At 41.5% G+C, this 17,648-nt stretch overlaps 1 protein-coding gene across 7 annotated transcripts in view; it reads right to left on the minus strand.

Moving 5' to 3' along the window:
• SEC31B (SEC31 homolog B, COPII coat complex component) overlaps positions 1-17,648 on the minus strand; it is a 35,107-nt gene that overhangs the window by 15,559 nt on the left and 1,900 nt on the right. For all 7 annotated transcript variants that reach the window (XM_063163631.1, XM_063163638.1, XM_063163637.1 and 4 more), the window contains exons 2-15: positions 14,938-15,026; positions 12,822-12,945; positions 11,839-12,034; positions 10,974-11,069; positions 9,750-9,890; positions 9,122-9,264; positions 8,787-8,886; positions 6,708-6,869; positions 4,749-4,901; positions 3,786-4,016; positions 2,317-2,391; positions 1,696-1,776; positions 658-766; positions 95-273 (exon numbers count right to left, since the gene is read on the minus strand). In XM_063163631.1, coding sequence (XP_063019701.1) covers positions 95-273; positions 658-766; positions 1,696-1,776; positions 2,317-2,391; positions 3,786-4,016; positions 4,749-4,901; positions 6,708-6,869; positions 8,787-8,886; positions 9,122-9,264; positions 9,750-9,890; positions 10,974-11,069; positions 11,839-12,034; positions 12,822-12,945; positions 14,938-15,016 — 1,869 coding nt within the window. In that variant the 5' untranslated portion in view covers positions 15,017-15,026. The remainder of the gene's footprint in view (positions 1-94; positions 274-657; positions 767-1,695; positions 1,777-2,316; positions 2,392-3,785; positions 4,017-4,748; positions 4,902-6,707; positions 6,870-8,786; positions 8,887-9,121; positions 9,265-9,749; positions 9,891-10,973; positions 11,070-11,838; positions 12,035-12,821; positions 12,946-14,937; positions 15,027-17,648) is intronic.

Genomic DNA, 17,648 nt, shown 5'->3' on the forward strand with positions numbered 1-17,648 from the left:
GAAGAGAAAGCATTTCCACATATATTCAGAGAAACATTTGGCAAGCCAGTGCACACCTTCTCCTGCTCAGTGTGTACACAAAGCCATCACTCACCACAGAGAGATTTGTTTTCCGCTTGGCAAAGTAGCGCTTCTGGGTTTCCCTCAGGAGGTTATCCCCACCAGCTATGGCCAAGATGATGGCATCAGCAAAGCGCTCTGCTCGCATGCACAGCTCCACTGCACCCTCAAAATTCCCCAACAAAAGGGCTTGGCTGATGAGTCCATCTGTGTCTACAGAGGTGAGAGGCAGAGTCAACCCAAAGAGTCATCACTCAGATGCACTGATGGTGCTTGTCTTAAAGAGCAGGCAGTAAAAAGCAGTAACAGCTAAAAGCCCACCTAAAAGAAAATTTGGAAACTCAAAAAAACCCACTGAATTGACTCTAGGTCTTCCATCATCTAGAACAATCTTCTAAATTTTTAATGGGTCTCTCATCTGGAAGAAGTATTTCTATACTCAATGTGATATGCTGCATAACACTTGAAGGGGTCATATGTTTTAAAAGTATCCGTTTGCTGCTGTGAACTAGATTCTTCCTGGTCTCTCTGAATTTTCTGGTTTTCCCTCCTCTCCCCTTTTCCTAAGAGGGCAGAAACACTCTTTATGTAACATACCTTCTGTGACAGGAATCTCCAAAATGCTCATATTCTGTGGGATGAGGTTATCAAAAAAGGCTGAAGAGGAAGAAACAGCAGCTACATCATCGCTGGAATTCATCAAAAGCTGTGCAAAAAGTGCAAGAGCTTATTTAATTCACTGCACACACATATTCTACCCAAAACAGTTTAGTGGATTACAGGGTGGGATGGGGCTGCTCTCCACTTGGCTGTGTGTGCTCATATAAATCTAATTTCAATTTGGAAACTCCTGTCACTGTGCAATCAATCTGCACAGTTTCACAAGGGAAGCAGCGAGAGCAGTGCTGCAATTGGCAAAGCTTAGGAGATTGATGGTGCAAGACATGCAATGCCAACAGCACTGCTGGGCAGCATTCATCAACTCAAGTGTCAACCCTTGAGCAAGCTGAACTATTTTGGATGGAACAGAGACAAGAACAACAAGTAAAATCTGTAAATAACAGGTTGGATCACAGCCATGCGTGGTGCTTTACTGAAATGCAGGACACAATTGCTACTCCTAGAATATCTCAGCCAGTGTTTGAGGCTTGTGAAGGTGATTACTAATCAGAGGATATAAGTTTTAGATACCTCAGAGGAGAAAAGATTACAGTGAACCAGGCCTTGGAAGGCATCTGAAGATGGACATCGCAAAATTATGTGAAAATACATTTCAGAGGATAGAGGTGAAAAAGAAAGAAATACCACAGCAGAAGCTCCACAGAGGAAATCCAGAACAGTAGCCTCAAGTTAAGCTGGGGTGAGGCTAATTCTACCACTGAAGAAATCAACACAGGTGAAGCAAACCTTCTTGCAAGAATAATAGCCAGGAGTCCTTCATTGTTCACTGGTTAGTTTTAAAGCCAGAAGGGAAAATTATTATCATTTAGTCTGACCCTGTGAGGGTTTGATAGGCCTGTGAACTGCCCTCTGCAATGCCAGCACTGAGCCCAACAAGCTGTGGTTGGAATTAGGCCTTCCAGTTCATTCTGCCCTCCTCTGCTCTCCCAAGCTGGCAAGATGTACAGGACATACCTGATCTGGTGCAGAATTTGTATCACCTGCCTCAGGAAGGGGCTGTTTATCTGGGATCCCATTACTCAAACATGAGGCAATCTAGAAAAGTAACAGACACACACAGAGTAAAGCAAAGTAAGCACCTGGACAGCAAAACTACCAAGAGACTGGCAAGCCCCAGACACAATTCCCCCAACTCTTTCACCTGTTTGAAAACTTCCACCTCACCCTATTCCTGGCTGGCTGCCTATCAGTGACTATTTATCCTTTTCAGAGCATTATCCATCAGTACTATGCCAGACTGTCTCCACCTGTCACCTTCTTCCTGGCTGAAGAATCCCCTGAGACGCAGAGAGCTGAATGCTAAAAGAAGCTCTCACAACTGCACAGTTGTTGAACACTCCCCAGTGCACCAACAACTGAAACCAAGATAACTGGGCTCAAGATCCCTTTGGCTGCACAAGTGCTAAGTTTGCTTTTTAGTGGGGTATACTTCCTGTGACTTCCAGCAGAAATTTCACACACTTTGGTCATTTGTGTGCTGTGAGATCACTTGCTCAGTTCCAGCAGGACCCCACAACCCTCCTGCAGCAGCTTTAGTCCTGTAAAGGTTTCTATCTATTGGAAATTACCCCTTACCTTTTTTTGCAGATCCTCTTTACTGTAGCCCAGCAGCTTGAGAAGTTTAGTCCTGGACTCTTGCTCCAAATTCACCTGAGTCCCAATGGATATTAAAAAGACAAAAAAAAAGTAATATCACAGACATCTACACACTGATAACAGTTAGCTGCTTCTGGCAGCAGCAAAGTTCAGAGCTCACTTTATAGATAAAGAATTGAACTATTGTGTAAAGATGTATGGAATTTAAGTTATAATCATGATAAAAGGGCAAAACTCAAGTTTGCCACAGTTACAATTGAGGTACAACTGTGTATCAAGATCACAACTGTATACATACCTAGTATACTTGGTCATTAATTTTCTGGATAATCTAGGAATTGCCAAGCTAATCTCTTCACAAAGAAAACTGACTGATTTGAATCTGGATGAAACTGAAACAAGGTTGTTGCCTGAACTGCTAGCTGGCTCAGTTGCTAGCTAACTCACAAGAATTAGTTAACTGTTACAGAAGCTCTCTGGCTGAGGATTTCAGACACTCCCAAAAATTCCCACAGGCTGCACACAGCCCAATTGACAGGCACTATTTATATGCTTTAATGCATGGTTTACATTCTGCAATGAGAATCTGTCTGTCTCAGTTAACTCCCATGCTGCTTCTTCTACACAAATGATCAGACTGTACATGTGTATGATACTTGTAAACAGTCCATTTCAGAAACTGTTCCTGCAGAAGCAGGAATGGTGCTGCAGGACACTTTTGTACAGAAGCCTAGTTTGTAGTTTAAGACAATCAATTGTAATATATCCTTTATGTGCTGGAGTGGTCTCTCAGGACCACACACCAGATGGATTATAAAAAGGGACTCAAAATGACAGTTTGATGCATCTCATTTAACGCAACCAAAGACATTGTTGCAATGGAGAACACTTTCACCACCTAGATTAACAGCTGGCCATCCTGTTCAAGATTCCCCACTCAAATATAATACTGGGGCAAATATCTCAATATTTTGCCCTCCACACATTCTGCTACAAGTGTCTGTAAAGAAATGCCAAGACTAAGCCCTGCCTCTTCAGAAGGATGACCTTTTCTTATTACCAAACTCTCATCCTACCAAATTGTCTACAAAGGCTAGTGAGTCCTCATGCCACCACAGCTCTCTCCTTTCTTCTGGGTATCTAATTGTCCATTTGGACTTCACCTTGAAAATTAACAGTGTACAGCTCCACAGGTTGCAGGCAGATATAGCTTGGCAGTGTGTTGAGTTGAAAAGATCCTGTTTCAGGAAGCCCAAACAAGTCCACTGAAAAGACCATTCCTAATGAAAACCAAGACAACCTCCAAGACCTCAACTTTCTTTAGAAAAATAAGAAGTATATTCATTCAATTCCATTTTATATTTTAAAGAACAGGAATATAAAGGGCTAGAGAGGACCACATTCCACCCCAGGACCACAGAAGAACTGACCTCTGTATTTCATCCTACCTTCAAGAAGTTCCAAAGGTTCTCATCAAATGGCAGCTTGGCTGTCTGGATCTTGCCCTGGCAGTAATCAAGGAGGTTCCCTGACTGCAAGGCCATCTGCAGTTCTTTGGATCGGAGTAGGAATTCAGTTTCAGTAGTGACTTGACTGATGAATACCTGGTGTGGGTAAGGCTGCTGCATTTGCTGTCCAGGAGCTTTGGTTAGACCAAAGGTAATCAGTTTTCCTCCAAACTGAGAATGACAGAGGGAGATACAGTAAGTATTCTTATAAACAAAGGTAAAAGCTACTCAGTTCTTCATTAACCAAGACAGACCCAAGCTCCAGCAGTGATCACAAGGAACCCAAGAGTTTAGTGTGCATGGATGGTGTGAGCACTGAGGGAGTTCCCATTACTAGCCCTTCAGCTGAACAGAACACTGATAAACTTGACACTTGTGCATATCTGGTCAGGCCTAGCCAACTGCAAGTGCCAAAGAGGCACAGAGGAAAAAGTACCCTTGGACAGAACTCTTAGCTCTTTTGTTACATGGAGAGGCAGACTGCCATGATAAAACCTATCAGGTGAAGAGCAGGCACTAGACAGACAAGGAACAAATCAAACAATAGGCTAAAAGAACAATTCAGCCATCCAATTTAGGAGCAAAGATGCAAGCAAAATTAAATGCCTGGATAGGAAAGAGAGGAGAATGGGAATGCATGCCAGCCTGCAAGGACAGCTTATACAAATTTTTCTTAGATTATATTGACTTCTACTTATAATCTCCCATTCTCTGCTACAGGACTCTTGTTGAAAATATATCTGAATATTGAGAGTAAACAAACTTCACTTCATGGGACACTACAATGCACCTTAAACAGGCATTAAAACAACTAGCAACAGGTTTCTCCAGTCAAAGCAAAGGATTGTGTCACAAGACAACACATCTATTGCATTTTCAGCTAAGGATGCTCCATTCACTTACTGCAAATGAAACCCCCACAGGTCTGCGAATCCACTTGGGTGGTTTTTTTAATGGTGGAATCAAGGTGGTCTGAGTTACTTGCTCTGGCACCTGCAGAGGAGGAAGGCTCTGTCCTGTGCCAAAGGGATCCAGGTTGTTGAAGGAGGAAGATATCTAGAATCAGATGGAAATGGCAAGAAAATATAATTCAATTCCTCTCTGTATGGAGTAAGCAGGAAAAATGAGGCAAGTACAGCACCTCTTTCTGGAATACCACCGAGTCCCTATGCAAGAGAAATGGCATTCCAAAACAGTTCCAGCAATCGTTTCTCAAGGAAGTTTTACCCTGAGATTTTCAAGTAGTTTTCCTTAGCAAGATGCAAATTTCCTAAAAAAGCACTGCTAGGCCTAGCACCCAGCTCAAACAGAGGAGTTGCAAAATTACTTGTTTTATGCAAGACAATGACAACATATGGTCAAAAGTTGTCCAACTTATTTCTTTTTTTTCCCACAGAGGAATTCTGACTCCCTTTTTGTTGCTGGAGTCTTTCAATTGGGTTAGTTTCAAGGACCGTCTCAAGCTTTTTTGGCTTCGATGAGACTGATGAAATAAAACTTTTTTGTCTAGACAAGAGAGTGACAAAAGTGGCCCCTGAGCCAGATTTCTTACATTTAGGGAGTCAGTGAACATACATACAATGCTGTTCACAAGCACTTTTCATTTTTAACATTTTGTTGTTTGCTAAAGATAATCCTGTTCAAATTTGACTGGACCGTAGGGAATAGCTCTATAATTCAGCTAACCAGCATGCCCAAAAGGAAGCAACCTCAGGCTGATCAAGCTAAGGTTGCCAAATCTTAGAATCACAAGCAATATTTTGTCTTTCTTCAGAGGAAACCAATTCCAAAGAAAGAATAGTTCTTAGGAACAGCTTATATCCAACAGATTAAACACCGTAAATCTTAAAGAAATAAATATACATAACCAGGTCTGCAACAGACTTTCTGTCCTGAGACTACTGAATTCATAAGAGAAAGACCTCTTGGTCACAACCTCCCTGTCACCATAACTGTCATTATCTCCTGCTTGTGCTCTTACTTGTCATTCAATTTACTCAGGAATTATTCAACACTACTGTTCCCCAATTTTGAACAGTGGAAGTGTGATGCATACACATGAAGAATGCAGAGAAAGAAAATTCTCCATGGGTTAAATAAATCCTTAATCTCCTGCAGCTGTTGCTTGATAAAGTATTTTCTGTCTCTTGCAAATCGTATGAAACTGAACTCAGTCAGCTGTAAATGACTATATAAATAACACTTAAGCCAGTTCATATGTATTCTCTTAAAACCTGTATTGTAAGGTATTTGTTGGCTGGGACAGAGGGAGGGAATTAAAAGACTAGACACCAGATTAAAACTAAAATTTTAAACAGTAGTGACATTTAATCTGTTCAGAATCTGCTCATCTATTCAAGGGCTAAGTAATGGGTTTCAGTATCAAAAATATTAACATGCTCAAAGTTGTAGTCAAAAGACTTGAGGAAAATTGATAATAGTGGTTTATACGCCACTTTATAAAATTACCTTCTAAACTAATGAAGAATAACATATCCTATTAATTAGTATCAATGTATTTAATGCTAACCTAATAACAAGAAAAGCTTGTGTACTGCTTTATTTTTAGGCTAATAGTAATAAAAATAAAATGTGTCTTAACATCACAACTGTGCTTGCTCTTGGTTTTCTTTACACACCTTGTCAGAGGCAATGTGGTCTCTCTTTGGGATGTGGTGGGATTATTAAACCCTCACACAGGCAGCTTCTGGTTCCCACACCATACAGCCATAGGTCCAGGTGTGTGGGAAAGACTGTATTGCTTAAAAGTGACCCTGTTACACACGTGTGCTTCCAGCACTCTGAGCAGTCACGAGAGAAACTGCCAGTCTGTCAAGGTCTAACACCGTCACAGGACTTTACCTTGTCAGCCTGTGTCTTCTGCTGAGCTTCTAAATTCCCACCCATAACAGAATAAATGTTGATCCACCCATCAAAAGTGGCAGCAGAGAAGACTGAAGGATTCCTAGGACACCACTGGACATCAAAGCACCACTGACTCCGAATGGGCAACTCATACACCACCTATGACAGAAAGAGAGAAGATGGAAGCACAACACAAATAGCCTCATGCTTTCCCCAAATTACTTGACCACAGCAAACCTGTCACTTTATATACATGTCATCATTGCATACAAATCTCTTATTTTTGCTTCTCAAAGGATGCATTTGCAACCAAATTATAGCACTTCGAGTCCAAACAGCTGAAAGTCACAGAAAACTCACGTTAAACTGGATTCTGACTGTAGACCAAAATTCAAAAGTGAGAAGTCACTTTTGCTCTGCTTCCTGAGTACTACTGTATCAGAGTATTATAGCATTGTCACATTTGCTGTTAACTGAGGGACAGACACCAGAAAACAACACAATAAAACCAGAAGTCAAGAGGCAAGAATGTGTCATGAGCAAGAACACAAACAGAAAGAATAGTGTGAAGTAACAAATGTGACAAGGAAAATAAAGAGTCTAAAGAAAAAAAAATAGAACAAGAAGAGAGGAATGTGATAGCTGCACATGAACTATGAAGGGCATTGCAGCCAACAAGTTTACAGTTCAGCATTCAAAAAGCCAAAGTTCAATTCACAGACTTCCTGCCTGATGTTGGGCAACTCACTAACACAGCCTTGACTTTAAACCTCCCATTTGTAAAATGAACATATTTCCTTTATGGTTTACAGAAACAAAGCATAGACAATCACAGCTTCATCTTCTGTGGGAACATGATTTGTGTTTTCTGTTCGATATAGAAGCAAATTAATAATTTGCTTATATTAAAATCTAGATTGTCAAACAGAAAAACTAAGAAACAAATCCCAAGAAACCAAACATCCCCCAAATCCAAAGAAACCAATACTTCCCTCAAACTTACAAGATCAGCATTCTGTATAACTGCATTAATTCTTAATACTGCAAAACTTCCCAACTTTTTCACTTGAAAATTTGCTGTTCATTGGTACCAAGTCAAAAAGAGCCCCCTAACAGTAGTTTATACACAGAAGTCTAATTTGAACTTGGACTCTGCACATCTACAGCAGCATGCATGCCAGCCACAGTAATTTTGTTTTAAGTTTTCCACTAGAAGACAATTAAAATATTTTTGTAAAAATTAGACGTCAGGAACATTTCAGAGTCTGAATCTCTTCTAACCACTAGAGATCTAGACAAAGTGAGCATCAAATCCCATGAAACTACAAAAACAGCATTGCATGCATTTTAGGAAAACACAATTCATTTTTTTCCTTGTCTCCAAGGCAAAAGTGGCCAGTGAGTGATACTGTCCCATGAAATTAATCTAGCCTGGGGCTCCCATCTGGACTTTGCTCAGTGTTGTTAGAGCACTTTCCCCATGCTATCATCAAGATCAATGTTCAAAGTTCAGTTATATCCAGGATCTCCTCATTGAATGAATGAGTGTGCATAAAAATTTTTAAACAGCCCCACTTTAATTTAGGTGATACTTAAATATACCAAGTATGGTAATTCTGAGATACATGACTAGATAAGCACATACATGTGAAACTATTTTGCTATAAATAAAGTTTACTTGCATTGTTTAACTACACTGTTCCCTTCTCAGTGACCCTCTCTAACATATCCTCCTTGGTCTCCTTCAAATTTCCTCCCAAATAAACTTACTACTCTAGGAGAAGGAAAAAGAAACACATGGAAAGAGAGAACACTAAAGTGTTAGCATAGCAAGAGTAATCATAAATAGTTGAAACTAAATTTTAACTTAAAGTTTTCTTCCCTCTCTGATCTCTGGACAAAGATGTATCTATTTCAATCTGGATACGGACCACACTCATTCACTTCAGAAAGAGTGCATAAGACATGCTTGAGGGAATTACATTGGCACTCCACAAGGATAAAGGGAAGGACACACACAGAGCAAAGCACACAGTATAAAGCAGACCCTGTGTACTGATAGCTGTGGTTACATACCTCCCCCATACTTGGGTTCCAGCACAAGATTCGGTTGTCTTTGGCACTACTCAACAGCAGTTCAGGGTCAGCCTGGCACCAAGAAACAGAGAGAACTCCCCTAAAATAGATCAGAAAGAAATCAGTCATATTTCCTATACAGTTTGTTCTGCCATCCAGTAACTAAGAAAGCACCATGCACCAGCACCTTGGCTCAGAAATGCAAATTCTTATCTCTACCTTCAACCAGATTCATCTGGGAAAGAAAGCAGGCCCAGGAGAAAATCATAGTTCCCCTAAGTCCAGTCTCCAGTTGTCTGCCTTGAAAAGATGCAACACACCATGCAAGTCCTCACCTGGTGTGCCCTTCCAGCTGGCTAAGAGGAGAGGTAGCAAAGCGTAAGTCCCATATTTGGATCACTGGCAAACGGTCGTCCTCAGAGGAAAGGACTAGCTGGGTTGCAACTTCTGGATGCCAGGCCATTCCTGAGCAATGCATCTAGGGACAAAAATAGCACAGGCTGAAAATTCAGCAATGCAAGCTGGCAACAGCACAAATGGGCCAAAGCCACGCCATTCTGTACTGAACTCGCCTAGAATGCTTGACAAAAACCAAGTCTAGTAATGTCTTGCTCCAGGCAGCAAGCATTTCTACCATCTCTTCACAGCAAAAACAACCCCACTAACCACACAGAAGTCAAAGCCCAAAGCTGACCTAGGAAGAAAGCTAAGGCTTCTCATAAATGAGGTGTGAACACAGAAACTGAATGCAAGAGTGCATGAATTTTAAGAACAGTAGAGGCCTTGTTTCCCCATTTACTCAGGAAAGAAGAAAAAGAGGTGCTTTGATGCTACATTTCCAAGAGAACTAGTTCCAACAGCTCCTAGAAGAAAACCACTGGTACCAAGAGTCTGTGCCACTGCTTTGTAGTCCCATGTGGCACGTTGTAAGTTAGTTAGAAATGCAGCCTTTTCTCCACTCACTCTGTTGCTGTGGTCACTGACTTTGATGATGGGCTCATTCTTCCTGAGGTCCCAGACCACAGCCTTGCCGCTGGGGTGAGCGGAGGACAGGATATGCTGCACCTGCCGATTCCAGGACACCACAGTGATGTCTTCATGCGGCTGCCAAGAGAGGAAAGGCCACACATCCATTATTCCCAAGCTGAGGGAACACTCACAGGAGTCTGTCAATAGTTTAACTGAAGGATTAGGGACTTGATCATACATAGATTCCTCTCTTCAACTGCTGATCAATTAACTGGAAATACCAGTAGCACTAGCCAGAAAGACTAGGGAAAGTCCTTTACTCAGAGTACAGTGGACACTAAAATTCTATAGGGGAATGTCATCTGGAAAAGTACCTCTGTATTTGATGAACAGGCACTGGATTCTACATTGGCCAAATGTGTTATAAATCACTCCAGAGAGAACTGCAGCAAAGCACACATATATATTTCTACCCCAACTTCTCCAATGGACTTAAATGGAAAGATGACCTTGTGCAACATTTCAGGAGTGCGGTGAGATGGAAAACAATGAAGTATTCATGACTAATTGCTGTTATTGTAGCTACTGCAATGCAGGAGATAAGCAAGAAAACAAACAGGAGACTTACTGGAGGAAAAACCTGGACTGCTTTTACTGAAGTTGACTATGATTTTTCTACTTTCAGGAGTTGATTGCCCTGAATAATGTAATAAGCATCAGAAGATCAGAAACTTCTTCCTCTTCAAACTCGGGAAATATTATCTGGGAGCAATAGCCAAGATGCATTTAATGGCTCACTGGCTCTGCTAGGGATATGACTTTCATGAGATATGAAAAGCCTCAGCTGAAGCCTGAAATAAATTCATTCCTCAGAGAAGGTCCAATAAACCTTCTTAATCCATCACACATGCCCCAGCTGGATCACAAGATAAACTGGTCAGTTACTTGATTCAAATCCACAAAGAGCTTACCCATCCATGCAAAGTGCATCCTTCCAGAGCTTGCCAGTCTACCTCCCCTCCCTTTACAACACTTCTTCCACCCCCAAGAATGAAATCAATCAGTCTCTTCTGATTCATCTCTCTCCTGACAGACTTCAAAGTCATTCCCCTTTCACAGACTGACTGACTAGGCTAGGATGCCTCCACACACATCTTTTTGTCTTGCCTACTGAGATACAAAACTGCACAAGTATTGCCCAGAGGAAAACTCATTTACGTGTGATTTAGTCCCCGGAGTCATAGGCACACTGAAATTATTCAAGTCCCAGATGAAAATTTCAGAATCATTGGCTCCAGAAGCCAAGAGATTATTCTGTAGAAAAAAAAAAAAAAAAAAAAGAAATGCTCAGTTGAGATTCCTGCTCACAGATTTCTTAAAAATAAATGGAAGCAAAACCCCCAAAATCTTCCATAGTGAGATGAGAGCTGTATTTCACAGCCACTGGCATGCACAAAGATACCAACTGGATTATAAACCAAGCACACTTCTGGCCTCTGTGCCATCCAATGGGCATAGTACAGACACTTTTAAAATTTGTCTGTTGTGTGCAGATGGCTGCTCTTAATCACGATGCAATTCTGCCACAGGCCTTGAAGCCACCATCTCTGGCCAGCTGAGCCTTTGCCTGGCATCAAGGACATTTCTTCTGAGAATATGCAAGTTTCTCACAACCGACTGCAGACAACTTTCCATTTGCCTTTGTGCTACCACAAGAAACATGTTCTGTTTACTCCTCATTTGTTGCAGTCCTTTCAAATGTGATCAGAGCCCCACTGAATTAAACACCAACTGAACAAATAACAAAATAGAAGTTTTAATTTTGAAAGGATAATGGTTTGACATGTAACAATATTACAAGACATGTTTTGATAGAGAGGTGTGTGATTTGAACAAGGTCACAGGAGAATTCATCGGCAAAGCTGTGAAAAGAACCCAAATCTGAGTATCAAACCAGCCTTGTATGACAACTACTGTGACTCTTAAGTTAAAACTTGTCCCTTCACTTTATGAATCTATACACAAAGGAACATATTTTCTAACATGGAGATTAACTTTCCTTTGTTATCTTTGTGTTACACACCTGGAAAGGGTTGAAGTCAAGGGCTCGAACCGGCCCTGAGTGCTTCTCTGCCTGCGCAATGATGGGGTCGCCCTTGGAGGCCAGGACGCGCTGCACGCTGTACATGGTCAGCACTCCGTTATCCCCCCCGCCAATGAGCACTCCAGAGGACTCTGCAGAACCATTGCCAAAGTTCCCCCAGATCAGCTTATGAAACCTAACAAAAGAAGAAAATAAAGCTGGCATAGGCCATGATGTTTGGTGGAAATCAAGACACCCTCTTCATTACCAAAACTCACAACCCTGTTTCAACCTATCAAATATATCCATCAGTCTGCGCTTGAAACAATCATCTCCCTTTTTAGAGGACTGTGGCTCTTGCATGCAACAAAAGAAATAAGCTTCCTTCCAAAGATTATTCAAGGGAATTTAAAAAGAAAGAGCTTGTCTCTACATTTTCAGCTGTTTTGTTGTTTATTTAAAATTTTTAGGACCTCACATGAGATTTGGTGGGTGCAATCCTCTAGCCTACACTTTACTGAAAATTAGTTAAGAGATCTATGTGCCTTCATTTCCAGAGCTGTTATCTGAAAAATATGCTTACACCCCTTAAAATCTGCTAGTTAGAAATCCAGGCTGTGTTTTACACTTGGGGCAGACATCACCTACACTGATACGCCTAAGAAATCATCTTGCTTTAAAGAGCTTCACTCTCTCTATATCGTCTTCAGGGCAAATTGTTAGCCCCAGCAAATTCACACTTTACCTAATGTCTCTACTGACTGACTACCATACAAGTAATTTCAGATTTCTCTAATAGTCCACCTGCTTTACTTTTATACCCAATATGATCTCTATCAAAAAAAATGTTCCATTTTTGAAGACAGGTCAATTGATTCAAAAGATTACTTTATATGCTGTAAACATTCTCCTGCTCTCCTTTCTCACACCAGAAAACCCTTTTCATTTTCATTGATTGATACACCAGTATGAGCCTCTAGTACCTGTTTGAGGCAGGAAGTGCTCCTTTCTGCTTCATATCCAGGGAGGGATCCCTGAAGTCAGCTTCAAATATTTCCAAGGTGGCATTTGTGCTGAAGGACGCATCCAGTTGTTGGGCAGATGTTCCTAGTACAAGAAATACAACAGCAATGTAAGTGGAGATTTTTATCAAAAGCACAAGATACAAAAAGAGTAAGGCACTGAAAACCTATCCTTCATAGTCAACACAACCTTGCTGTTGTAACAGTTCAAAAGAGGACATGTCTGAACATCTCAGAAAAAAGAATCAACAATTATGACAAACTTTGAAAGAAATTAAAAGTTCTTCAGGAACTTGATCACCAAAGTTACTGTTACACAGATAACTTTCTTTCTTGGATAGGTGCAACTCACACACTCTCCTCCAAGTAACTATGGCTTTTGATATTAAGTTCTTTAAATTACAAAGGACTGACATAATGAAATCCAGATACAGTTATGATCCCAAGTACTTCTGCATAATGTTCCTCAATCACGACATGTCTAAATCAGACCTTGTAAAGCCACTCTACAGACTAAGTTCTTCAAATGTAACCTACTAAACATGCCTCAACAACCCACAGACACCAGCAGTCACAAACTGGTGGGTTCCTTCTTTCTCCTTATTCTTATGGAAAAAAAGCTGCAGGTTGATTTAACATTGCCTAGTGGGACACTGCCAGGCAAACTGTCCCCCAGTTACCACAGGGATGCTTACAGCATGGAAAGTGCCCAAAGGACTATTAAAAAGCAGTGCAATTTATGAAACCACACAGCTTCTGATCTAAAGCAAACTGAAGCCAAGACCTTTGGTTCAATCAAAACCCTGGCCTTGTTGTCTGCAAACTTCCCCAATGCAAATCCTTCCCAGAGGCTGCAGCTCTTCACAAACTGATCCACTGTGGGTCCCCTCCATGGGGTGGTCTTTCAGAACAGATTGTTCCAACCTCAGTCCCCCATAGGGTCATGAGTCCTGCCAGCAAACCTGTTCCAGTATGGACTCCTCTCTCCATGGGGCCACAGGCCCTACCAAGACCCTGCTCCAGCATGGGCTTTCCACAGGGCCACAGCATCATTTGGCACCCACCTGCTCCAGCATGGTGGATTGTAGCTGGGTGTCTGTTCCACCACAGACCTCCATGGGCTGTGGAGGTGAGAGCCTGCCCCACTAAGGTCTTCACCAGGGGCTGCAGGGGAATCTCTGCTCTGGCACCTGACACACCTCCAGCCCATCTTTCTGCACGGACCTCAGTGACTGCAGCCTTGTTTCTCTCCCATATTCTCACTCCTCTCTTGTGCTTCAGTTCCACAGGGCATTTTTTCTCCCTCTAGTTAACAATGTTACCCCAGAGGCACTCCCACTGCCAGGCTCACCCTGGGACAGCAGTGGGTCCATCTGGAAGGGGGCTGGCACCAGTGCCAGCAGGCACAGAAGGAGCTCCTGGCAGCTTCTTACAGGAGCCACCCCAGCTACCAAAGCCTTACCATGCAAACCCAACAAAACCACCAGAGCTGTCAGCTCCACAGACAAACTTGCCTGCTGCCAACTCAGTGAATAGGCTCACTTTCTGTTTCAGGAAATAAAATTACTATAAGAATAGTGATTAATTAATAAAATCAAGAAAATGAAATTTAAGGTTTTGCAAAAGTACCAAAAATGGAATGTTAACCAAAACAGGCAACTTTACAGATAAGAGGTTTACAGTATTTGATTGTCAAGCTACATGATTATGACTGAAGACAGAGAAGTACAAGTGACCTTAAACAAACATTACTTGAATTAACTTTTTTCCCCACAGGCACAGGACATGTGTAATGCAGAACATCAAGCAGTGTTGGAGTCTTAATTAAAAATAAAAAAAAAATAATGTATTCAACCTTTGAAAAACCACTCACATTTAAAATGTCACAGTTGGTCACAGAAGTAATTCTTTACCAGTTACTCTACACATAAAAGCTGTAATGTTTTTGGTATATTGGTTGTAAGTTTTCCAGGGACTATTAAGGTGGAAACTGTTGAAAGCTAAAACCCATACAACTCTACATATTTTTTTTTCTGTGATTCATACTCTAATATTCACAAATTGTGAAGAACTTTACCTGTTGCTAGGTAAATAGGGTGGTTGTTTGCCGGACTCCATGCCTGCACAGCTGTTCGCTCAATTTCTTTTAGCTTCATTTTCCAAACTCTGAAAGAAATTTCACACAGAGTTTAGATCAGAGAGACACAGTTGATGTGAAAATATTCACATCAGAAACATGATGAGAACACCCTGCTCTCAAAAGAGTGAAGTTAATTGCTACTTCCTGAGGCAGTGAATACTGGAATAAACCAGGATATCTGAGAATTCATTAAACCTGCCCCAACCCCCCTCAAAATCCCACTGTCTGACCCCAGATTTTCTTTCATATGTAAGTCTCTTTTTGATATGTCCTAATTACAGGAGAGTTTCAGAAAAAAAGAAGGGGGTCTAAATTAACATACTCAAGTCTTTGCTGCAGGCTGGTTTAAATCAGCTGCAGAAATTAATTTAAACAAATGTATTTTGATCTAGCACTAGTTGCTCTCTCCAAACAAGCTAATGTCAGTATATACATAAGCAAAAAGGGAGCAGAAGGAATCTCAGGGCAGGCTAAATTCCAAGCAGAAAAGTGACGTGGCAACAGAAAACAAAGTGCAATGCTATCGTGTGCCAATTCAGTTAATGTACTTTGTTCTTGCTCCTCCGAAAAGCAAAAGGAAAAAATATCATTTGACTTTCTCTTTGAGCTAGCAAATGGCAGAAGGTGAGAAGAAGTAATCCACAAGTAACTACTGGGTTTCAATCTCAGCACTGACAGCAACTCTTTATTTACTCAGGATAGATTGAGCGACACCTGTAAAACGGGAACCAAATCTCCCCATGTCTCTGGAGAGAGATTAGTTGGGCAACAATGTAGCAGGTTAATTGAAAATCAAACATCAACAGCAGGCAGGTAGGAGGCTGCAAAACTGAATATAAAGACAACTGAATACAATACAAATAATTATTGTTCTGAGTAGGATCCCATTCTTACTAAGGAGAAAGCACCCTGCACTCCATTCCTGACACAAACAGGCCTTCTAAGCATCACAAATGATGTGTGCACATTCACAGGCTAGTGGGGTCACTCTCATGAGCACTGCCTAAACTTTTCAAGCTCGGCTGCACTGCAGTCTTTTAACTTCAGCTAAACAGAAGTGTATGCTTAGATGATATCATGCTGAATAAAGTAAAACTGTCAGCAGGCAGCACAGCAAAACCCTCTGCATCTTGTCAGTTTGCTGTGATTAACCTCTCCTGGTTACTTGACACTGTTTGTGTAAACCACAACCTGCATCACATGGCCCTCTGTTCAGATGCAGGGCTTATGAGAAACTGTGGTCTCTCGAGGCCCACACAAGGGGGAAGTTTGGTCAGCATTACTTCCCAGCTAATAATTCTACACCTCTTTTTAGGGTTTCTTCTGGCTCAGGAGTCAGAAGTTAAGGACATCCTCTCCCTCTCTCTCTGTCTCTCCCATGCACTATTAGGATATGCTGATTGACTAGAATCTATTTAATGCTTTTTAGCATTAGTCTGCAGCAGTATCTCCCAAAGCTCACACTGCCAACTGCTATTTGCACATTAAGCTTATACCAACTTAGTTGAGGCCCAAGAGAATCTGAACAGAACTCTTGTACAATTTTAAAAAGTGCAACTATTTCTTCATGCTGCCTATGAATAGAGGTGGAAAGGTCATCTTCTCATTACCATAACAAATCTCTAAAGCTTACTTTCCAATCTTCCAGTACACACTTTGTGGGGTACTTGTACCACACTCTCTCTGTGGTGCATCTCTCAAGATGTTCCAGTACCTACTCATGCCTCCCACAATACTGCAGAAACCCTGCCCAGGTCTTCTCCCTTCACTGGCACAGGCCAGTGAAAATACCCGCAGTACTTAGAATCTGAATCTGAATCTTCTAGAAACAGTCAATTGCACAGTGCTCTAGCTGACACCACCACTATGGGGGGACAGGACAGCTGGTGTGCTCCTTACAAGTCCCTTTCTTGCCTCTTCCTCCTCCAGTTACAATCTATCAGTTGTAGCAGCTGGCTGTACACTCAGGCCTCACTGCTTCTTGGCTTTTGAGAAGGCAACTTCCCTGTGACCATTACCAGACAATGTTGGAGAGACCTCCTCCCTATAGGAAATTAACTGGTAAGGAATCAGTGAAGAATATAACTATCACAAACTTAGTTGGGTAATTACCTCTGTGCTGGACCAACTGCACGGCTGAAATAATTTACATTTAATGTGCAAATAAAGATAAGCTGCAAAAATTGTCCAGAACAGTATTGATCAATTGTTTGGCTTTTCTTGTCAATAGAGCGTTTTACATAATAAAGTCAATTACTGCATCATTAGTGTTCTCTTTTCACAAACTTAAGTCAGGACAGAATGTGAAGATAAAGTGTCTTGGTCATGGTAACCCACCCAAACGCAGGAAAGCAAACAACACTCCCTTTAGAGTGGCTCAATGTCAACAGAACAACTGCAGAAGTGCTGGATCATAGGTACTGAAGAGGTTCACTGTGTCCCTGGCCCTAAAGGCAAACCAGCAGAGGTTCCAACAGACTTGAGAAGGCCCCCAGAGGATGCATAAGAAGCTAAAAGATCACAGTATCACACTGTCTCTTAGGAACGTCTGAGCAGTTCAGCTCCACTGCAGCTGAGGATCTGCAGAGATACAGCAGCACCCCCTCCTTAAGTCAGTGAGCTCTGAGTTTCAAAGGGGAAAGAAAAAC

This window comes from Melospiza melodia, chromosome 9 (assembly GCF_035770615.1).
Source record: "Melospiza melodia melodia isolate bMelMel2 chromosome 9, bMelMel2.pri, whole genome shotgun sequence".
NCBI classification, from domain to species: domain Eukaryota; kingdom Metazoa; phylum Chordata; class Aves; order Passeriformes; family Passerellidae; genus Melospiza; species Melospiza melodia.